We start from the raw sequence: 18075 nt of genomic DNA on the forward strand, positions 1-18075 counted from the left end.
AGTGATAAAACTTTGAAGTTCGCTCTAAAAATTAAAGCTCCTAGTTTCCTTTCTGCCGGGCTTTATGGATCGAACAAAAGTTGGCTTTATAGAATTTCATTATTTTTCGTCGGTGCATTTGTAAAACCTCGAGGGTGCAATAAAATTATCTTTTTCCGTCTCATTTGTGTTTTGTAGGCGTAAATGTGCTTTAGCTTTGTTTCAGCATAGGGGCCGAAATTGCTGTCCGAAATGAAAGAGTGTTTGAAAACTAAACATCCGAAATAAAACACCCGAAATTTTTTGCGAGTAATGTAGATGTTTTATTGCGAGATAATCGCCACCTTAAAGTGAGAATTCCATGCTATTTTGATCAATGGAAACGTAATTCTGTGTCAAATAGGTCACGAACTGGACTAAATACATTCATTCTCCCGATTGCTTGTCGGGCTCATGGCTTTTAAAAGAACAACTGATGAATATGTTAGGCTAAAAAAAACAACAACATTCCAGTTACGCAGTACATACGTATGCCACGAACATCGGTCACCTGAGAAGCAAGACCGCTGGTCAGGTGAACAAAGGCTCTCAGTGCGAGACATGGACTCCGTCGTGCTGATGTTTTGCTACTGAGCCAAACATTACATTGTTGAAAAAGTTAGGATAGGGAAAGAGGCGTTTGTCTCAAATGAGTTACTTTTTAATTATGCTTGCTTTTCCCTGGGACGATTGAAAATATTTTCATGGTAATTCGTGAAGAGTCGGGTCTAGTGCATGGGACGGAAAGAAAAAAGCTAACTCCAAACACATCAATGGGAGAAAGATAAAGAAAAAAGAGTAAGGTAAAGAAAAAATGTTTATTTTGTATATTTCTGAATCTGTAGCGTACATCTTCAAAGCCTATAGTCAGTTAATCAATTTGCAAGCTGAATTAAGGAGCAAGATTAACAAAATATCGTGCGTCTTACATGAAGTACTTATCTCCTAGTGTTATTACCGTGTTCACTCTGAATAATTTCTCAAGTCTCAAATTAAACCACCTACAGAAAACTAAGTACTAACATCAGCAAAAGTTATCATTAAAAATTGAGGATTATAAATTATTGTTCGACCTTTGTTTAAAGAAACTTATGCTCAGGCAACTTAATCCAGAGAAAACTTTCCATCAAAAGGAAAACGTTGTACTGATCGAAGTCAGTTTTTCAGCTTTTTCGGTTTTGTGGTCTTTGGCTTGTCGCTTTTTTGTAGTTTCTTAACTTGTTTGAATTTCTTCTCGACTTGATCATTTTCAACTTTCTTAGCCACTTTCTTCTGCTGCTCAACTTTTGGTTGCGCGTCCTTCACGGTTTTGATGTGTTTCTTATTCTTCACGTGTTTTACATGCATCGCCTTCCCTGGAGCGTCGTTAAACTTGATTGGCTGGTTGATCAGCTTAGTAACCACTGGCTCGCCTCTTGGATCTGTGTCCAATCTGATTGGCTCGTCTGGTTTGTCCTTAGTCCTGGCTTCCCCTGAAGCTTTATCCTGGTCATCGTCATTATCTTCGTCTTCATTTTGCGAGCTTCCTTCTCCACTAACGTCTTGGTCCTTTTTCAATATCACGAAAAGAACTATTATTAATAGAACGAAAATCATTGGATTATATCTCATTTCCCATAGGCACTCGTTCTTGATCGCGTTTGAATATCATTCAAAATCCTTCAAACTCACTAAAAATTTATTAAGTTTAAACAAAGGAAATCACGACAGTGACGGTGTTTGGATATCTGATCTTAATAGGCCAATTCCGATATATTAAAATTCTAACTAGGCTCCGAGGCTTAGGGGAATAAAATAAAATAAATTAATTACTCATCCCTCATCCTCGATGCAATTTCTTTTGTTTTATTCCCCTAAGCTTCGGAGCCAAGTTAGAATTTTAATTTATCGGAATTGGCCTATTAACTTAGATTTTTAGGATTTTATTTCTCTGTTTTCTCCTTAGTTTTAGTTTCGATTGAGAAGATATATCAAATACGAAAGACAGTGCTTGACCACATTTCCAAACACCTTAAAGTGTCTATACGACCAACATGGTTTTTGTAGTTTTGGTATCTTTATAACATCTAAAAATGTATTCAAACCAAAAAAATTAATTCCGGTGCTTTTTTGCCATGAAATCAAGCTTTAAATTTCCCGCTTCGACTACGCCCAATGAAGTTGACCGCGTAATGAAAGATTGGTGACGAATGACGTCACTTCAGGAACATCTTAGAGCCTCATGTTTTTATTTTTCTTGTTTCACCAACTTCTGTTTGTTTGCTTTTTGTTGAAGAAAACTCCTAACCACTACTGAAACAACAGTGACCTGAACTAGCAGGATTTGGCAATTCCTGACTTGACATCACGACCCATTCAGAAACCCAGACTCTTTTTTTGCACTGACTCACGGTCAACTTCATTGGGCGTGGCTGAAGCGGGAACTTTAAAGTTAGATCTTTGGGCGTTAAAATGTCGGAATCCAATTTTTTTCTTAGGATACCTTTTTACGCATTATAGAGATACCAAAACCACAAAAACCCTGCTGGCCGTATACACACTTTAAAACTCATCAAAAATACTCCGTTACGCGTCGTATTTTCACTCTCTTCTCGACGTTTGGAAATGTGGTCAAACACTGTCCTTCGTGTTTGATATATTACTTCTCACTCGAATTACGGTTGTGCAGTTTTCGGCACAATGGTGAGAAAGTGACGTCATAAGTATATTTTCTGGTGGGAGACTATAGGAGACTTTGGGCTATATTTCTGAGGATTCGTTTCTAATTAAAAGCAATCACATAACAACTTGACGTATATTTGTCAAACTTCAATCAACCCTCTAGCACTACGTTAGTTATTTCTCTTACTCTTACCTCGTCATTATTAACATTGTTATCATCAGCTACGTCATCATCATCGTCATCATCATCATCATCATTGCTATTGTCTTTCTCTTCCTCAGTGATGTCCTTACTCTGAGCTTCTTTAACCTTGATCACTGGCTTCTCAACAACAGCAACTTTAGGCTTCAATGCAGGCTTGTCATCCTTCCTCTGTTGTTTAACCTTAGCTGTTGCTTGTTTAACTGTATCTTTTGCTTTCTGGGTCATTTTTGTAAGGACGTTTTTCAGTGTTTTAGCCTTCACCACATGTTTGGTCTGGTCTGATTGCTTTGTGTTACCATCACTGAAATGTCTCTTTTTGCCCATCGTAATGTGAGAGTTGGCTTGACGTTCTAGAGGTAAAAGATTACTTTGTAAATTATTTACAACGCTGCTCATGAAACGCTAACTGTTTTAGTACAAAACTTGAAATATTTATTTTCTTTTTTGATTGCCATAATTTCTATTTTCTTTGGTTCTCAAAATTTGGTACTGTTTCTGAGACCCGCCTCCCAGATGATAATCTTTTATTCTCATCACCTGTCTATTGGACAATCTGTTGCTCTTCTAAAGAGTAATAACGGTTTGATCACTTCATATTTAAAAGCACTGGCCGCCTTTGAATGTTTCCTTTCTTCAGATGATAAATGAAGATACATCTTTCGATTCTCACCTTAATCTATTTTGGAATTTTGTCTCTTTCAGTTGTTTTCTTTAGTAAGGTTGTGGCATTAGGTGACACTACGTGTGCAAGACATGGCTTGACTCGACGCTTATTTAGCCAAATGCAAACATTTCCTTCCTTATGTACTCACCGTAACCGCATTGTCCACACTTGCTCTTACAAGTCTCCCTAACCCAGCGGACCATGCAAGCGGAGGCGGCAAACTTTTTACAGACATCTAAATCTTGACAGCCAATGAACACTCCATAAGGAACTGAAGAGAAATGCAAAGAATTCGCTTAGTCTTTTTAGTGTTTAAGTGTCATGCAGTGCTGTTGCATGGTCTTTTTTTAATCGCATTTTAAAGTATGTAATATTTTCATCCACAGGACCAATTTGTGTTTTGACCAGTTTTGAACCTGTCAACCAAGCAGGAGTTTTAATCGTTTTTTTGTAATTCTTTTGCGAGGATTCACAGCCAACTTAGGCATAGGCTTACATATTGACTTTTATACACTGTTTTGACTTGATTAGCGCTTGGCGCACTTAACGAATCACGTAGGATAAATTTGTTGGAACAAAAGAAAGTGTCTACATAACAAAAGAGTTCTACTCCCATAGGATTGGTTTGGAACACAAAATCGCCGCAGTTTTATTGTTTTGGAACACCAATGTGGCTGTCGTGACGTCATGCAAAAACACTATTGACTTACTGTCACAAAAGTTGCAGCTCTTCCTGCAGTTTTTCTGCATCCATACATCTCTGCACTGGCCAGTTTTGGCGTAATTACTACAGTAAGGTTTGTAATCATGGCACGGAAACAATTTCTCTGCAAAAGAAAGAGTTCGATGAAAGCTGTTTATCTCTTTGAACCAAACCCAAGGCTGATAGAAATATCTGCCAAAGTAGTCGGGATGTAAACTTACTTTTCTCTTCTTTGGTTAATTTAAGGTCATCCATTGCTTTCGGTGCGGCTAAATGAAAAAAAAATCATTTTACAATAATTAGGCATTTCGATCAAGGAAGGTAGGGGAAGCCTAAAAAAAATGTCAAACGTTGAATGTTTATAGTGGTCGATGCGCTTAGCTACAACTTGCTAGTTCTCAGGCATGGCATGCCACCTAAACTGAAAGAAAGAAATATAATATTTCAAATAAACATAATAGGCTTAAAAATGCCTACTGGCGGCAGGCAGACCATTTGGCTATTTACAAGCATGACAGAGGAGTTGAACTTGGGTCTACCAAGAAACAACTCCAGCTAAGTGGTCAGAGCGTGACTTAAACCCGCGACCTTCGGATTTCAAGTCCGGCGCCCTGGCCACTCGGCCACTCTTCCCATACTTTCATGTGACTCGTTCCAATCTTCTGACCGTGGCTATCAATACTGAGTATTCGTCATGTCATACCTAGCACACTTGTCCTTTGACAAAAAAAAATACTATAATAATAGTTTTGAAACAGCTTTTCATTTTACGAACCTGATTTTGGCTTGTTCGCTTTAGCTGCAGGCATTACCAAAGCTTCTGTAGAAAACAAGAAATTGAAAGGTTAACTAACTTTGCTGCCGATATTATGAGACTGCAAGTACCGGTCCATTATCTTCAAGTTAATCATATGTCATTACATGTGATTATTCAAGTTAGAAAGCGGTTTTCACTTATTGTCGAAAAGTAATTGGTTTTACACTCATTACGGCACACGATTTGCTTAAAAAACTGGCATCAATTTTTCATCCAATCAGAAGTAAAACCAAGCCAACTGTGACTCGCTCACACTCATTTTCCCGCGCTATCCGTCAGCTACATGTAATAACTTCGAGTTTTGATTGGTTCACTGTATTGTCTGTGTCCTTTGTGACGATCGCAGGGATTACATTGGTTTTGGTTTTACCACACTCAGTTGAAACCCGCTCTATCAGAAAGATATGATAGTTATAATCTGACCTGCCATCACTGGAGGCTTGTTATTAGACGCCTTGCCTCCAACAATGAATGTTGCTGTCTCTGTAAAGATAGAACAATTTTCGCATATTAATTACACCATATTGAGATATTTTGCTCAAAAATGCTCACACAAGCTGAATTTATGAACAGTGCAACATTCGTGTACCTATTGGAGGTCCTTGCACAAGAGCCCCTGGTTCCTGAGCCCCTGTGTTTGCTTGAGGGGCATGCAAGTTCATTTTGACACCATTAACTTTGATGTCTGAAATGGTAAAAAAAAGAAGTAAGAAGCTTCATAAATTAGAGAAGAAGTGAAAAGAGTTCACGAAACTTACTTCAAAGAAATTTAATTGGATCTTTGATGTATTTTGGGGCGAAACGTTCTTTTTACAAGACAAGAGTTACTAACTTGTTAGAATTAAACATGATGAAACTTAGCAATTGCTGTAACCGCTTTCAGTAAATTAATCATTTGATCAGAAGCCTACCTGGTAACTTTTTCCCTCCTTTTCCAAGAACCATGGCAAAAACCGAAAAGTAATCAAATTACAGTCTACAGCAGAGTTTTCTAAAACGTTCTTCATTTCAACTATCGGGGAAACAACTATGTAGTAAGCTACTTCTGCTTGTGTTAAGCAAAAATTGACCCAATTGAGATGATTGTGTCTAAGAGAGTTAAGAGATATTTATACTTCTATGGTATACTTTGAGGGGGGCTTTGCTCAGTTCCTTTAGGGTGGAAGGGTTAATTGAGATTGATGAACAAGATGGCGACAGCGACAAAATTTTCCCGTGTTTTAATGACGCACCTGTGTGTTGTGCCTGCTGAGCATAAACACAGCACGTGATTGACAGCACAGCAGCCAATAGGAGCTGTCGTCTGTCCATTATACCTTCCTAAGAGGGAAATCAGACACTCAATTAAGAGACTAAATGTTTAGCTAGACGAATGAATTTCGATTCATACAATATTGTGTACGTCGATAGATCACAGCATACTTAACATTACTTGCGAAAAATTTCGCACGTTTAGTTTTCGGACACTTTTTATCTCATTTCGGACAAATCTCGGACAAAGATTTCAAACACTTTGCTGAAACATAGCTGAAGTAAATTTACGCCAACAAAACAAGAATTAGAATGAAACAACACCTGTGAAAAGGATAGTTTTGCAGCACACTCGAGGTTTTACAGATATTCCGAAGGGAGGATAACACAAATTCTATCAGGAAAGTTTCCGAAATTAAAGACGTCCGAAATTTTTTGCAGGTAATGTATATCTCCTTAATGGCAAAGTGAGCACAGAATCGAGTAGTGTTTAATTTAGTCTCGTTCTTTTATAATATTTGACAGTTTGTCATAAAATATTTCCAATGAACTTTCATCATCATCGAGGGAGGCCTTTACGAGTGACAAGCACCTTGCGTCAACAACAAATACTGAACATTCGATTCACATTATCCCTCGACACAAGTTAATCACAAGCCCTGAGGTTTACATTATTACAGTCACAGTCTAAGAAGTGTTGTTTTTTAACTTGTACCAATTGTTTAAGCCGGCCTTAAAAGGAAAGAATATTGTCGGTTGACGCAACTTTTGGCAAGTAAAGGCATAGAGCACATGTCATAATTTTATAGTTAAAGAAACAGCAAATGAAGTAAAAATTTAGTGCCAACCACTGAACTGAAAACGTGTACAGGAAAAGAAGAACTACTCCTCTCAAAATTGACTGTTTTCATAAAAACCGTAAAGAAGACTATTTATAAGCTTTTGACACCTACGTTCCAAAACGGTTTTTCTTTTTTTCTGGAAAACGTTTAAGGTTACTCAGATATTATTTATAAAATCAAACTTCAACACGAATTATAAAATGCTTTGAGTGATTTCAAGTTCCGAAAGGGGACGTTCGTGGACTTTAAATACGCAGTTTGAAGAGCAATGATACTTGTCAGTTCTAAAACAATAACCTTGACACCATAACATAACCTCAACGCTAAAACTGCAAGCCGACCAAGACAATTGCTTTATAAAAAAAAGTTGCTTTACTCAGTAAAAATTGAAACGAAGCAAACGAAATGTCTTACCTTTTTTATTTCTTGTCTTTTTTGTCGTTGAAAAGAAGTTTTAATCTTAGAAGAAGTTTTGATCTTGGAATTTATGTCATGAGACTGAAATTCCAAACACCCTCAAAGGAACGATCTTCACTCGTTATTTTGTTGATCACACGTGACCTGTGAACAGCGGGTACTTCGCTCGAAAAATTACAAACAACTGATCTTCACCGACACCAAAAATACGTTTATTTTGATATCAAAATCAAAACTGCACAGGTGACAGCTTGTACCTTGGAACAAATACCGTTTCCCTTGTTTAAAAAAGAAAATTGTTCGGTAAAATTATTTCGTATAAAAAAAGAACACAACACAACTTTTTTCGAAGAATAATAGCAGCTTAGAGGAATACAGACTGCTTTATTTTCAAGGAAGTTCGTTCGCTATTCGTGTTAATCTATAGCAGTTCAAAAGTGACTGTGACAGTGCTTCTTAAATTATAAACATAAAGGCAATGGTTTTTCTAGTTCTCTATATTTTTTTTTTTATTTTTCTCCTAGAAATGAAAATACTTTACCATACTTAACTATACCCAGAGCTCAGCCCTTGGGAAAGTTAAAGCGACCGGCGCAGAAACGCCGCTGATCAAGGGAAACAAAAACTCTTTGCATGATGAATACTTAAGTACACCTGCGGACCTACAATGGAGACAGCAGTAATTTCCGAGGCAACAAAAAGACCGTTTTTACATGACGTCACGGCAGCCATTTCGGTGTCCCGGAACAATGTAAAGGCGGCTTCGCTGGTGTACCAAACCAATCCTGTGGGAGTTTAATTCTTTTCTTACGCAAACACCTTCCTTTCTTCCAATAAATTTATATGGTTGCTATTGACGTGATAAGTGGAAACAGGGCTCCTGGTGGAAACGCTTTATAAAACAAAGGTAGACTGAGGATTGGAATCGGAAATTTTGCGGGCAATCAACTTTCATGCTGCACATAAACTTCATGTACAAGTCTTCAACTCAACGTTAATATTTAGATTTGACGGGCATTCGATCATTTTTTTACTTCCATATCGGTTTTGCTTATCTGTCACTTGCCCCATAAGTTTTTCCAGGCGAAAATCATGGGCCCGAATCGTAATATTCCGATTCCTCGTCGATAGTGTACAATCGATACCTCCTCGGTCGCGTTCGTTTGACGTTTTCTTCGTCTTCGCCGTCGTCGTCCTCGAAGAGAGGGTTAAAAGTAACGTTGCTGTGAACTTCGCTTTCAAACAAGTCGCTGAGAGAGCAGAGGTCACCTGTGCGCAAGGTCTGGGTACAACTAGCTGAAAATCCGGGACCTTGCCTCCGCACGTGCGCTGCAAAAGAGAAGCTAGCTTCAATCTGTCCATGATAATCGTTAAACATGGATGAAGGAGATAAACTTCTAGTTCCATTCTCGGCAACTTCTAGTTCATTTCTTTGGCGTTGACTCCTCCTCGTGAGAATTTTAGTCCGCAAATTTAATTTTGACTTGACTTGTGGGTACTCGTCCCCGGAAGAACCTTCCTCATCACATTCATTCGTAAAACGCGAATATTTTCTTTTCCGAAATATCCCACTCAAATGCTTCGTCTTGCTAGGATTTTTCCACATCTCGGCCATGAAATCCGGCTCAGTGTACGATCGAATTTTTTTTGTGTTTAAGCGCTCCTTGGAAGACTTAGCTTCATGGCTTTCCTCGTCATTGATGAAGTCGCTTGCCCGATAATCCACCAATGTCCGCGAAGGCTTGGTTATCTCCTTCTCGCTTGCGGTGGCGACATGTTCTCGGAAAGACGGCAAAACATTTGTCTCCACCAAAACAATTTTCTCCCCTAGGTCGCCTGGAAAGTACAACATATCGGTTTTTAGAATAATAAATTCTTTCGAAATGGTTTTCTAGTCGTCTTGATTATTAAGAAAGAATACTAACATCCAATGCAAGGCTCCTGGAAGCGGACTCTCATAAAACAAGGACGGGGCTGCTCGTGGGAAATTTTGTCAAGAACACCTGAGAGGTACCAAAATCCTGTTTTGTGGGCGTGGCTTAAAGTTTCTTTCACCCTTAAGTGGTAGCAATTCTTTACAACACGTAATCTCCTGTCATATTTTTCCGATTCAATACCCTTAAACGTACCGTAAAAACTCCCGCTGTGGACCTTTTGCGGCTGAACACCCCTAAGAGGTACCAAAACCGTTTTTTTAACCCCTAAAAGGTACGACAAGCACTCCTGTCCTTCTCATGTGCGAGTCCCTCCCGAAGGGAAGGCTAGCAGTTCTATGCCTTATATTAGTTGAAACTCCCGTTGAACTCACCTTTTACCTTCCTAGCCTCTTTTTCAATCATGTTCCACTCTTGAGGTGAAATTTCTTCATAAAAACTGTGAACGAGAAAGAATTCTACGAATCTAAGGAATTGTTGATAGTTAAGTTTTTTACGTTGTCACTGTGTACCAATGGCAATTTTCTTCCCATCTTTTTAAAAACAATAAGCAACTTTAAACCTTAAACCCACGATTTGCAAAGCACCCAAAGCAAATTATCTTTCTTTAAGTTTTTCTTACAACCTTTTAAGAGCATAAAATGCACTTCAATGAGCCATGATACGACCAATGCGTGGTTATTTTATTTTTCGCCGTGTGTTTCGTTAGAAATTTCCGAAAGAAGCGATTTGATTGAATTATTTATTTGATCTAGTCATCCTTCACACATGCATGGAAGAATTTCTCAAGCCATAACATACCACAGACCAAACTATCGTAAAATTTAGGTAAAATCGCAAACTAAAACTCTTCACGTAAAATCACTTGGCAAACGATTTACTCTGATTAAATACTTCGCGTTCCAATTTAAACGTATTTCGTTTGGGTTTTAAAACTGTTAAACTAATATTATCACAATAGCATGATAGCAATTTATTCAACTAAAAGTAATCACATTTAGATTTAATTTCAACTTACTTTTCTAAGAGGAATTCGTCTCGGTAACACAACCCTCTCCAGCAGAACGTACATTTTCGGCAACACAAGCAACATGAGACTCTACAGCAATTTGCGAAGAAACTATTAAAACATGCGCCAGTGAAAGAAGTTCCGGAAGAATCCATCGCGAAGATGATTGTACACTGATCCCAAACCGCCTCAAGTCGCAGTTCGAGAAAACATTATCAATGTTGAAAGTATTTTCAGTCGGCAAAGAAACTCTTCTAAAAAAACCTTTGCTTTTTGGTAATTTGGGAGCGAACATAGCAAAGCTTCACCGGCTTTGTTCGTGAGTTATTTCATGATTTATGTAGTTTTTGTCGACATCTCATTCATAATTGATAAGCCATTTCATTACATCTTATACTGAAAGACTTGCATCTTGAATTCATGTGAGGATATATGCATTTACATAGTTCGGTTCCTATATCTTGTTAATTTTCGTTGTTTCTCTATCATTAAGTACTTTTCAAAGAAATTATCGGCTTCTATTTACACACGTTATTGAGAAATCGTTATACAGGATTATATTGTAATCGCAAACCGAATTAATTAGGATCATTACAGATGCCTAGGTCTTTCAAATAATTAGTGGATATTTTTAAACCATTAATTTGCGTCAGAAATCATTGTTATAAGACACATCCCCTTAACTACAGCTTCTTTGTTTCCTCCTCTTTTTAAAATCAGGCTCGATAGTTAAGTGATATCATTTCAAAACCGTGTCGAAATTTGTAATTGATAGTTTTGTGTACATTATTTATCCTTATTTTTTCGCAAGGACGTACATACTATATATGACATTGTTTGTTGTTTGGTAAGTACAATAAAAATTAAGGAAAGCGCAAACGTTTTAAATTGTCTGCGTTCTAAACATCCCTGTTATTTCTTACGTTATAGACAAATTTTGTCTAAGAAGGCGGGCTTTGTATGACTTGTAAGACCACTGTAACCGCGCCCTCTCAGACAGTGACGAACGTCGGCTCGATTCTCGACCCAACCCCTCCCTAGACTCTTGATTTGCACTGCTGGTGCGAAATGCAGATTTTTAAAAGCTTAAAAGGGTACACTTTGGGGAGGGGAAAGGGTTGGTGAAACTGTATGGACTAAGCTCCCTATCTCACTATACATAGCTCGACACACCGCACTACCGATTAAAGTGTCTGCCCTCTTTAAGCTTGCAACAGAATTTTTATAAGAAAACAAGAACTTCTAAAGACTGTTAACAAAGCTCAAAGAACAAACTGCCATTTTATTACAGTGATGCACATAAAAAAAATGATTCCTAACTGAAAATACTCATATGCAATGAATTCTCTTCATTTAGTGTTAACTCCAGAAATCCACTCAGTCCAGTTGCAAATGAATTCAAAAATGATAACTTCGCCTAACTAACAACGACTTAAAATCGACCAGAAGCGAATGTGAATGCGAATGTGAATGAAGTTGAGAGTGAAAATTGATAACTTTACAGGTAACACCATGATATTCATGGATTCTGTAATGAATTGTCTGAATAAAAAATCTTTCACGTTTCAGTAGAGAAATGTCCATGGTATTTTTGCAATGACTCTGGTCTATAGTAACACAAAAAAACCAGCGCACATAAACGAATAAAGTATTTAAGATTGCATATGTAAAATTCATTTTTGCAGCGTCTTTGAAATTATAGCGCTAAGGATGAGGAGGATGTGGAGGATTGTATTTTAATCTGGCGATAATAGCATCTAGAGTGTGATCTGGTGGCGGTAGAACACACTGCCATCTTTGCGTCACCTTTGCCCTGGAGGATGGAGGTAATTCTTGCACTAAATCGAGTAATGTCGGATCTGGCTCACAAAGATTTATACGTTTAAGACAACGGCAGTTCTCGACCAGCGCGTTCATCAACACGGCGTCCGCAACCGAGTCCATTGAAGCAAAGTTTATGAGGGACACCGCCTCGAGAGATTCACAATGGCGAATGAGGTTCGGAAAAAACATGCTTTCGGAGATACTGGCTTTACCAAACGCTCCGTATTCCAGAACCTCTAGCTTGGGAAGCATTCTTAAGACCTCTGCCATGGCTGATGGGTTGATGCTTGAAGACTGATACACTCCTAAGCATTTCAGCTTAGGGCAGGATCGGGACAAAATATACAATGCTTCTGGAGTCAGAGTTAAACTCCACCGCACGTCCAACATTTCTAAGTTAGTCCCGGTGTCGAGTCGCGCCATTTGCAGTAAAACCGAGTCTGTAACCGCGCGACCCACGCCGCAGTAGGACAAATTGAGATACCTCAGAGTCTTGGCGTGAGTGACGAGGCTAATGAGGCCTATCTGTGTTATGTTTGAACACGCAGAAATATCCAATTCCTCTACAGGAACGTACTTCCACTCAGGGATCACGAAACAGTCATCTCGCACTGGCGTGTAGCGGAGGAGAATCGTACGCAGCCGAGAACACGATCGGAACAGCGTACAAAAGGTCCGTCCGTAGACGTATTTGCATCCGTTTAAGCAAAGTGATTCTAGGAGCGGGCAGCATTCGGCGACTTTACCAATAACATCGTCTGTAATTGTATCGCAGTTCGTACAGTCCAGGATAACCAGTCTTTGCATCTTGGTAAACATTGAGGGAACCGCGCCCTTCGAAGAGTTATTTCCAACACCCAAGTATTTTACTTCGCAGAAGTGCCTTGATATCCGTCCCAGGAAGGCGAAATCTCCTTTGATCGGCCTCAATTCCACCAATTCCAGCTGGGAAGGGAATTCATATGTAACTTCAGAGTACTTCGGAGGTGGAGTCGGCGGTCGGAGTTTTGACCCACGGCTAAATATCAAATATTTCAAACTTTTGCATTTTCTGTTCAGTTCACTTAGCAGCTCGAGCGAAATTTTACAGCCACCCAAGTGAAGTATTGAAAGGGAATGAGAAAACCTTGTCCTTATAAGCATGTGCAAGGTATCTTCGTCAAGTTTAGCAGCTTGTCTCTTTATGTTGACCCGCTTCCACAGCGAGTGGTCGTACGCCAGTCTCCGCCAGTCATTGCAAACCTTGGCAGCCCTTCCCAAGTCCGCTACTGGTAGGAAAGAAAATACTTGTAAAATGACTATTTCTGGCAAACAATCCATACCGAGATGGATTGGTAGCTTGGCTGGCCACTTTGTGATAAGTGGCGCTGGCGTGATCGTGTTCAATCCATGTTCTCATTAAAATTCAATTAAACGTCACAGAAGCAATTAAATGAATGGAAAAACCAACCTCGCGCTAGAGTTAATTTGCGCGGAAGCCGACACGCGCGCGCTCGCGCGTGTCGATGAACGTTCCTTGCTGTACTTCGCTTAAAAAAGAGCTACAAAACGTGAAATGACTTTTTCAAAGCTCTTCGTTCACCCATTACATGGTCTTAGCCAGTTTTTCTACTCAGTTAGGGATCTGACAGGAAACGAAAATACTAAAATAAACTTAAGATTTACCGAACGGTTGAAAAACTTTGTATAGCTTTTTAGACGTGGGTATTTTGCACCAAGTGACAATTCCGAAGCATCGGATAATCAGTTATCCTTTGCACTGGCTGCCTTCTTGTTTCTCCACTGTGCATGCCCTCTTAAACCATCGATGATCAACTTTTAACACTCTTAACACTTCCAGTAACAAATTGAAAAAGACAGCAATGAAGAAATACACGTGCACACTTTGACCAAGAACCAAATTCTCCAGAGAGGCATAAATATATAACCAAAGGACCTCTGAGCTATCTTGTCTTTTACCGTCAAACAGAGCGCTCCTTGGATCAGAATTCTCCCAACGCGGCTAGAAATATTGCAAATTCATCACAGGCAAGCTCCCAAAACTATGTCAAGCTTTCTATAACAGTACACGGTAACAACTTAAACCACTTGCTCGGTGACTCAGCGTAACGGTTTCTTTAGAACCCATTCTCTTGGTATAAGTTGCTACCGAAAGGTTTTGGCCAGAACGCAGTGGAAAAGAGGGATGTATTTTGAGCCATGGATCGAATCATAGCATGAAAGGTTCAGTAACAATGCAAGGCTTAGAATTTGAACCACTGGAAAACATAGTTTGTCATCATTCCTAGTGATCACTGCATGCTTCAAGAAGCGTTTATTTCCAGCAAAGTTCGTGAACAATAGAAACTTTTTAAACCGGTTATTGAAAAATTAATACATTTTGGAATCTTGATACTCTGAAACGCCATTTCTAGTGTTCTAAAACGACAATTTTTGTCAAATACGTTCGGCAGATTGATCGACATTTTTATACTTGTTTTCCACCTAATCTTGATATAACTATAGAAACAAATATCTACCAGGGAGGGCAAAGTAACCCACTGGGTCGGGTCCCACCAGGTCTGTTAGGTGTGAAAAGGTGGACGAGAAGCGTTTCCCGCGCGTTCTCCTTCCACTCTCCCCAACCCCCGAACTGCTAGCTGACACAGTCAAGGTCAGGCCTGCGAATGCAAACGTATTTCCGGCTGTCGCTTGTCCGCGGAGCCGGAAATACGTCTGCGATAGCAGGCCACGGTCAAGGCAGCTCTTCGGATCGGAGGAGAAAGTGAACTAAGACCGTTACAGAATTCTGTGCACAGCAAAAGAGACATTCTTCCGTTTCCAAATGCTTTTAGGCCGCTCATAAATTCTCCCAAATATAAGCTTGCTCGGTTACAAGCCACACAAAACCCTTTACAATGTGTATTTCTACAATGTACTCGGTAATAACCTGGATTTTCATTGACAAAGGACCGCAAACTGTCTAATAACATCAGTGACCTTGTTTGACGTCATAGTATTCACATCATGCCAGACTTACAAACATTTGGATAATAAAGATTGGTTCCTGTGATAAATTGTTTGTTTATTTCTCTTAATAAAACAAAGCTCTCCCCTCTAGCGTGAAACTATATGCTCAAGTAGAAATTAAAGAATACGTAAATATTTTAGGAACACACAAAAAAACAACGCTGTTTTCAAATTCTTCACGATTTTTTTTCAAAAATCTCAGTGATTCGTGCGACTGGGCAGAACTTAACGAGTTCAGCCAAAAAGAAAACAACACAAAGAGTTTTCGACATTTTTTCGAAAATTCCGAAGTCGTCAAGGAAATTGTTTTGTTCCTACTTGACAAAAGTAATTCATGGACCAAAGAAGCTGAAGAAGAACAGTGTGAAAGTATGGTTTATAAAGTATGCAATTTTTGTTACGTCATGTCTACTCACACTTGCCTGAAGAAGAGAATTCTTAGGTTTCAATGACCTCCAAGAATAAGACGCGCTAATGTAAAAACAACGCTTAGTATTAAAACTTCAATTTCTTCTTTTGTGGTTCACAAAGACGCCGAGGTTCTCTATTATGTTGTTCTAAGTAGGTAGGTAAGCCAGCCCTGTCAAAACACAATAACAAAGACTTAGCATGCAATAGTAAAAGGAATTAGACACCAAAATATTGCTTGCATACCGTATAGTAAAGCGTCCTGTCAGCTATGAGTAGGGTTTATTGCTTGTCCATAAGACAAGTGTCTGATACCGTAACGGCTTATAAACTTGTAGCCATTGTTAAATCTTTTATAGGTCTCCTACTCATTTATCAAAATTTAATTTCTACTCGTTAATTTTATCCAGTTCTTGAATATTCTCTTTCTCAAAGACTGATAAAATAGGAAGGGGTGCTGGCTCGTCCCGAAATCTAAGATAACGAATTTTTCTCATTTCTTCTTCAGAAGGAATCTCCTCTTTGACTTTTCGAAGACGCTGATCAATAACTTCATTAAAGTCCATGAATCCCAGACTCGATAAATCCGGCATAGATCTAGAAAAGTCATCATCTCGACTAGCTTTTAAGAGAAGAGAGTTTCGAAACAGTTCTGCGTCTAGCAGATAACCTTTGTCGCCCTCATTGACTGCTTGTATGCTCTCGTCAGGGTTTTCTTCAATTTCTTCGTTAGATTGTTCTTGATCTTCGACATTTATCGTGGGTACCACGCATTTTTCAGACTGCTTTTGTTCATTTTCCCCCTCTTTGATTCGCTCCCCTGAGCTGGTGTTAGGTCTCTTTAAGAAATCAGTAACTCGGTCACTTAACTCCAAGGAGGGCTGCGATATAACTTCGGAACTTCGGCTTCGCGAAGTGGTTTTATCAAGAGAACGAGTGCTTCCCCCATCCGCGACAGAGTCAGACATTGGTTTGCTTGTAGCTGGCCTGCTTTCTGATTTTGCTGGCGATATGCATAAGTCTGGCGTGGACCTCGGTCTGTATAGATTACTTGTAGTGTTAGTGGACAAAGGATTAGCGCCATCGGTCGATAGTTCCCGAAATCGTCGGGGACTGCCGGGATGCCTTGAGGAGTTAGGTCTCGTTTCGACACCTTCCGCTCGTTTGCCAACCAAAGCAGTTTGTTTTGTGCTAATTTGTGGTAAAAACGGCTTTGAAATTTCTCTTTTGCTGCCCTGTACAGCAAGAGGTGAGATCCTAACAGCCGCGCGAAGCTGCCTTTCTTGCACGTGTCTAGGATCAGTTAGATTCTTTCCCATTGTTGTGTTGGGTCGCCGTATTCGTGAGTGTTGCATTCCGTTGCGCGAGAGTTTCAAGTGCATAATCTCTGCTTGCATATTCACAAGATTCTGATGGAGCTGCAGATCAAGATGTTGAAGATGACCAACAAGCCTTCGATTTTCGCTAGCATTTCTCAGAGTCATTCCACGGCTCAAATCGCTCGACGGATATCCACCGGCGTATTGCGACATTTTGTATGCCTTCGCCTGGAGCTCGGTCGTGTATCGAGTTGAGCTTTATAGCCAACGTCAAATTAAATACGGGCAGAGGATTACTCCCAATTACTTAAAAAGAAATTTCTGTCAATTACCAAAGATATGACGCATTGTTTCACAACGATCCAGCCAAAATAATTACCCGCGTCACGTTTTGTTTTCCTGCTCTGCCTCTACGGTTCAATGATCCGTCACGTTTCGTCACGCATTGTCACGCATTGTCAAGCATTGTCACGCACTGTAGAGGCGACCACACTATTAAAAGGTGATGTGTTTGAGGAAAATTCGGGCAGCGAAATATCATGATTATCGTAACGTCATTGTTTTCGAAAAGATTCGTCTTCAAAATTAAACCAGTTTGAAGAGCGTTTTCGAGAAGTTCCGTTTTCGTGACGGATTAGTGTGTTGACAGGCGCAGTTGTCTGAACTCAGTCACTGACCTGCTTCCACTTGAGAGCGGAAATTTGATTAAAATCTTGACGTAAAAGAAAAGAATCAGTGCCAGATTTGTTCAAATGTTTCGTAATATTGTGGTGGGTAATCTTCAGTTCTACACATATCTCACATATATAACGAAAAGCCAAGTAGCCTTGGTAGCAAGCGTTTCGCTCGCTCGCCCGCTTGCTCGCTCGCTTGTTTTATCAGTCCGCCTGGAAAAGGAAAGGAAACAGCTGCTACGCAGTCGAGTCTTTCTCGAAATGATAGTGCGCTGAATAATGATGAAACTCAATATAGATACGTTGTGTCTTTTTGGTGC

At 39.5% G+C, this 18075-nt stretch overlaps 4 protein-coding genes across 5 annotated transcripts; all 4 read right to left on the bottom strand.

Annotated features, from left to right (window-relative positions):
* Nucleotides 1-817: 817 nt before the first annotated feature.
* On the bottom strand, nt 818-7644 carry LOC110067436 (uncharacterized). Of its 2 annotated transcripts, XM_089281873.1 has the most exons (11): nt 7576-7644; nt 6309-6388; nt 5980-6026; nt 5658-5753; nt 5492-5551; nt 5027-5071; nt 4473-4520; nt 4259-4375; nt 3697-3819; nt 2873-3234; nt 818-1566 (listed from the first exon to the last, which is right to left on the bottom strand). In XM_089281873.1, exons 2-11 carry the CDS (start codon nt 6377-6379, stop codon nt 1174-1176), a joined length of 1362 nt encoding a protein of 453 aa, XP_089137999.1. In that variant the 5' UTR covers nt 6380-6388; nt 7576-7644; the 3' UTR covers nt 818-1173. The 2 variants fall into 2 exon arrangements, with proteins under 2 accessions (XP_089137999.1, XP_020630422.2); XM_020774763.2 differs by lacking the exon at nt 5980-6026 and having other exon boundaries at nt 6301-6388.
* Nucleotides 7614-10839, bottom strand: LOC110067457 (uncharacterized). The gene is made up of 3 exons (XM_089281879.1): nt 10531-10839; nt 9887-9951; nt 7614-9414 (listed from the first exon to the last, which is right to left on the bottom strand). The coding sequence occupies exons 1-3, from the start codon at nt 10674-10676 to the stop codon at nt 8669-8671; spliced, it is 957 nt and encodes a 318-aa protein (XP_089138005.1). The 5' UTR covers nt 10677-10839; the 3' UTR covers nt 7614-8668.
* Nucleotides 10840-12225: 1386 nt separating this feature from the next.
* On the bottom strand, nt 12226-13936 carry LOC110067556 (F-box/LRR-repeat protein 4-like). Its single transcript, XM_020774901.2, has one exon. The coding sequence runs from the start codon at nt 13663-13665 to the stop codon at nt 12226-12228; it is 1440 nt and encodes a 479-aa protein (XP_020630560.1). The 5' UTR covers nt 13666-13936.
* A 1296-nt stretch (nt 13937-15232) lies between these two features.
* On the bottom strand, nt 15233-17527 carry LOC110067515 (uncharacterized). Its single transcript, XM_020774855.2, has one exon. The coding sequence runs from the start codon at nt 17292-17294 to the stop codon at nt 16152-16154; it is 1143 nt and encodes a 380-aa protein (XP_020630514.2). The 5' UTR covers nt 17295-17527; the 3' UTR covers nt 15233-16151.
* Nucleotides 17528-18075: the final 548 nt, after the last annotated feature.

Source organism: Orbicella faveolata, unplaced genomic scaffold, assembly GCF_042242905.1.
Source record: "Orbicella faveolata isolate gen_17 unplaced genomic scaffold, um_ofav_v1 contig_12, whole genome shotgun sequence".
NCBI lineage: Eukaryota > Metazoa > Cnidaria > Anthozoa > Scleractinia > Merulinidae > Orbicella > Orbicella faveolata.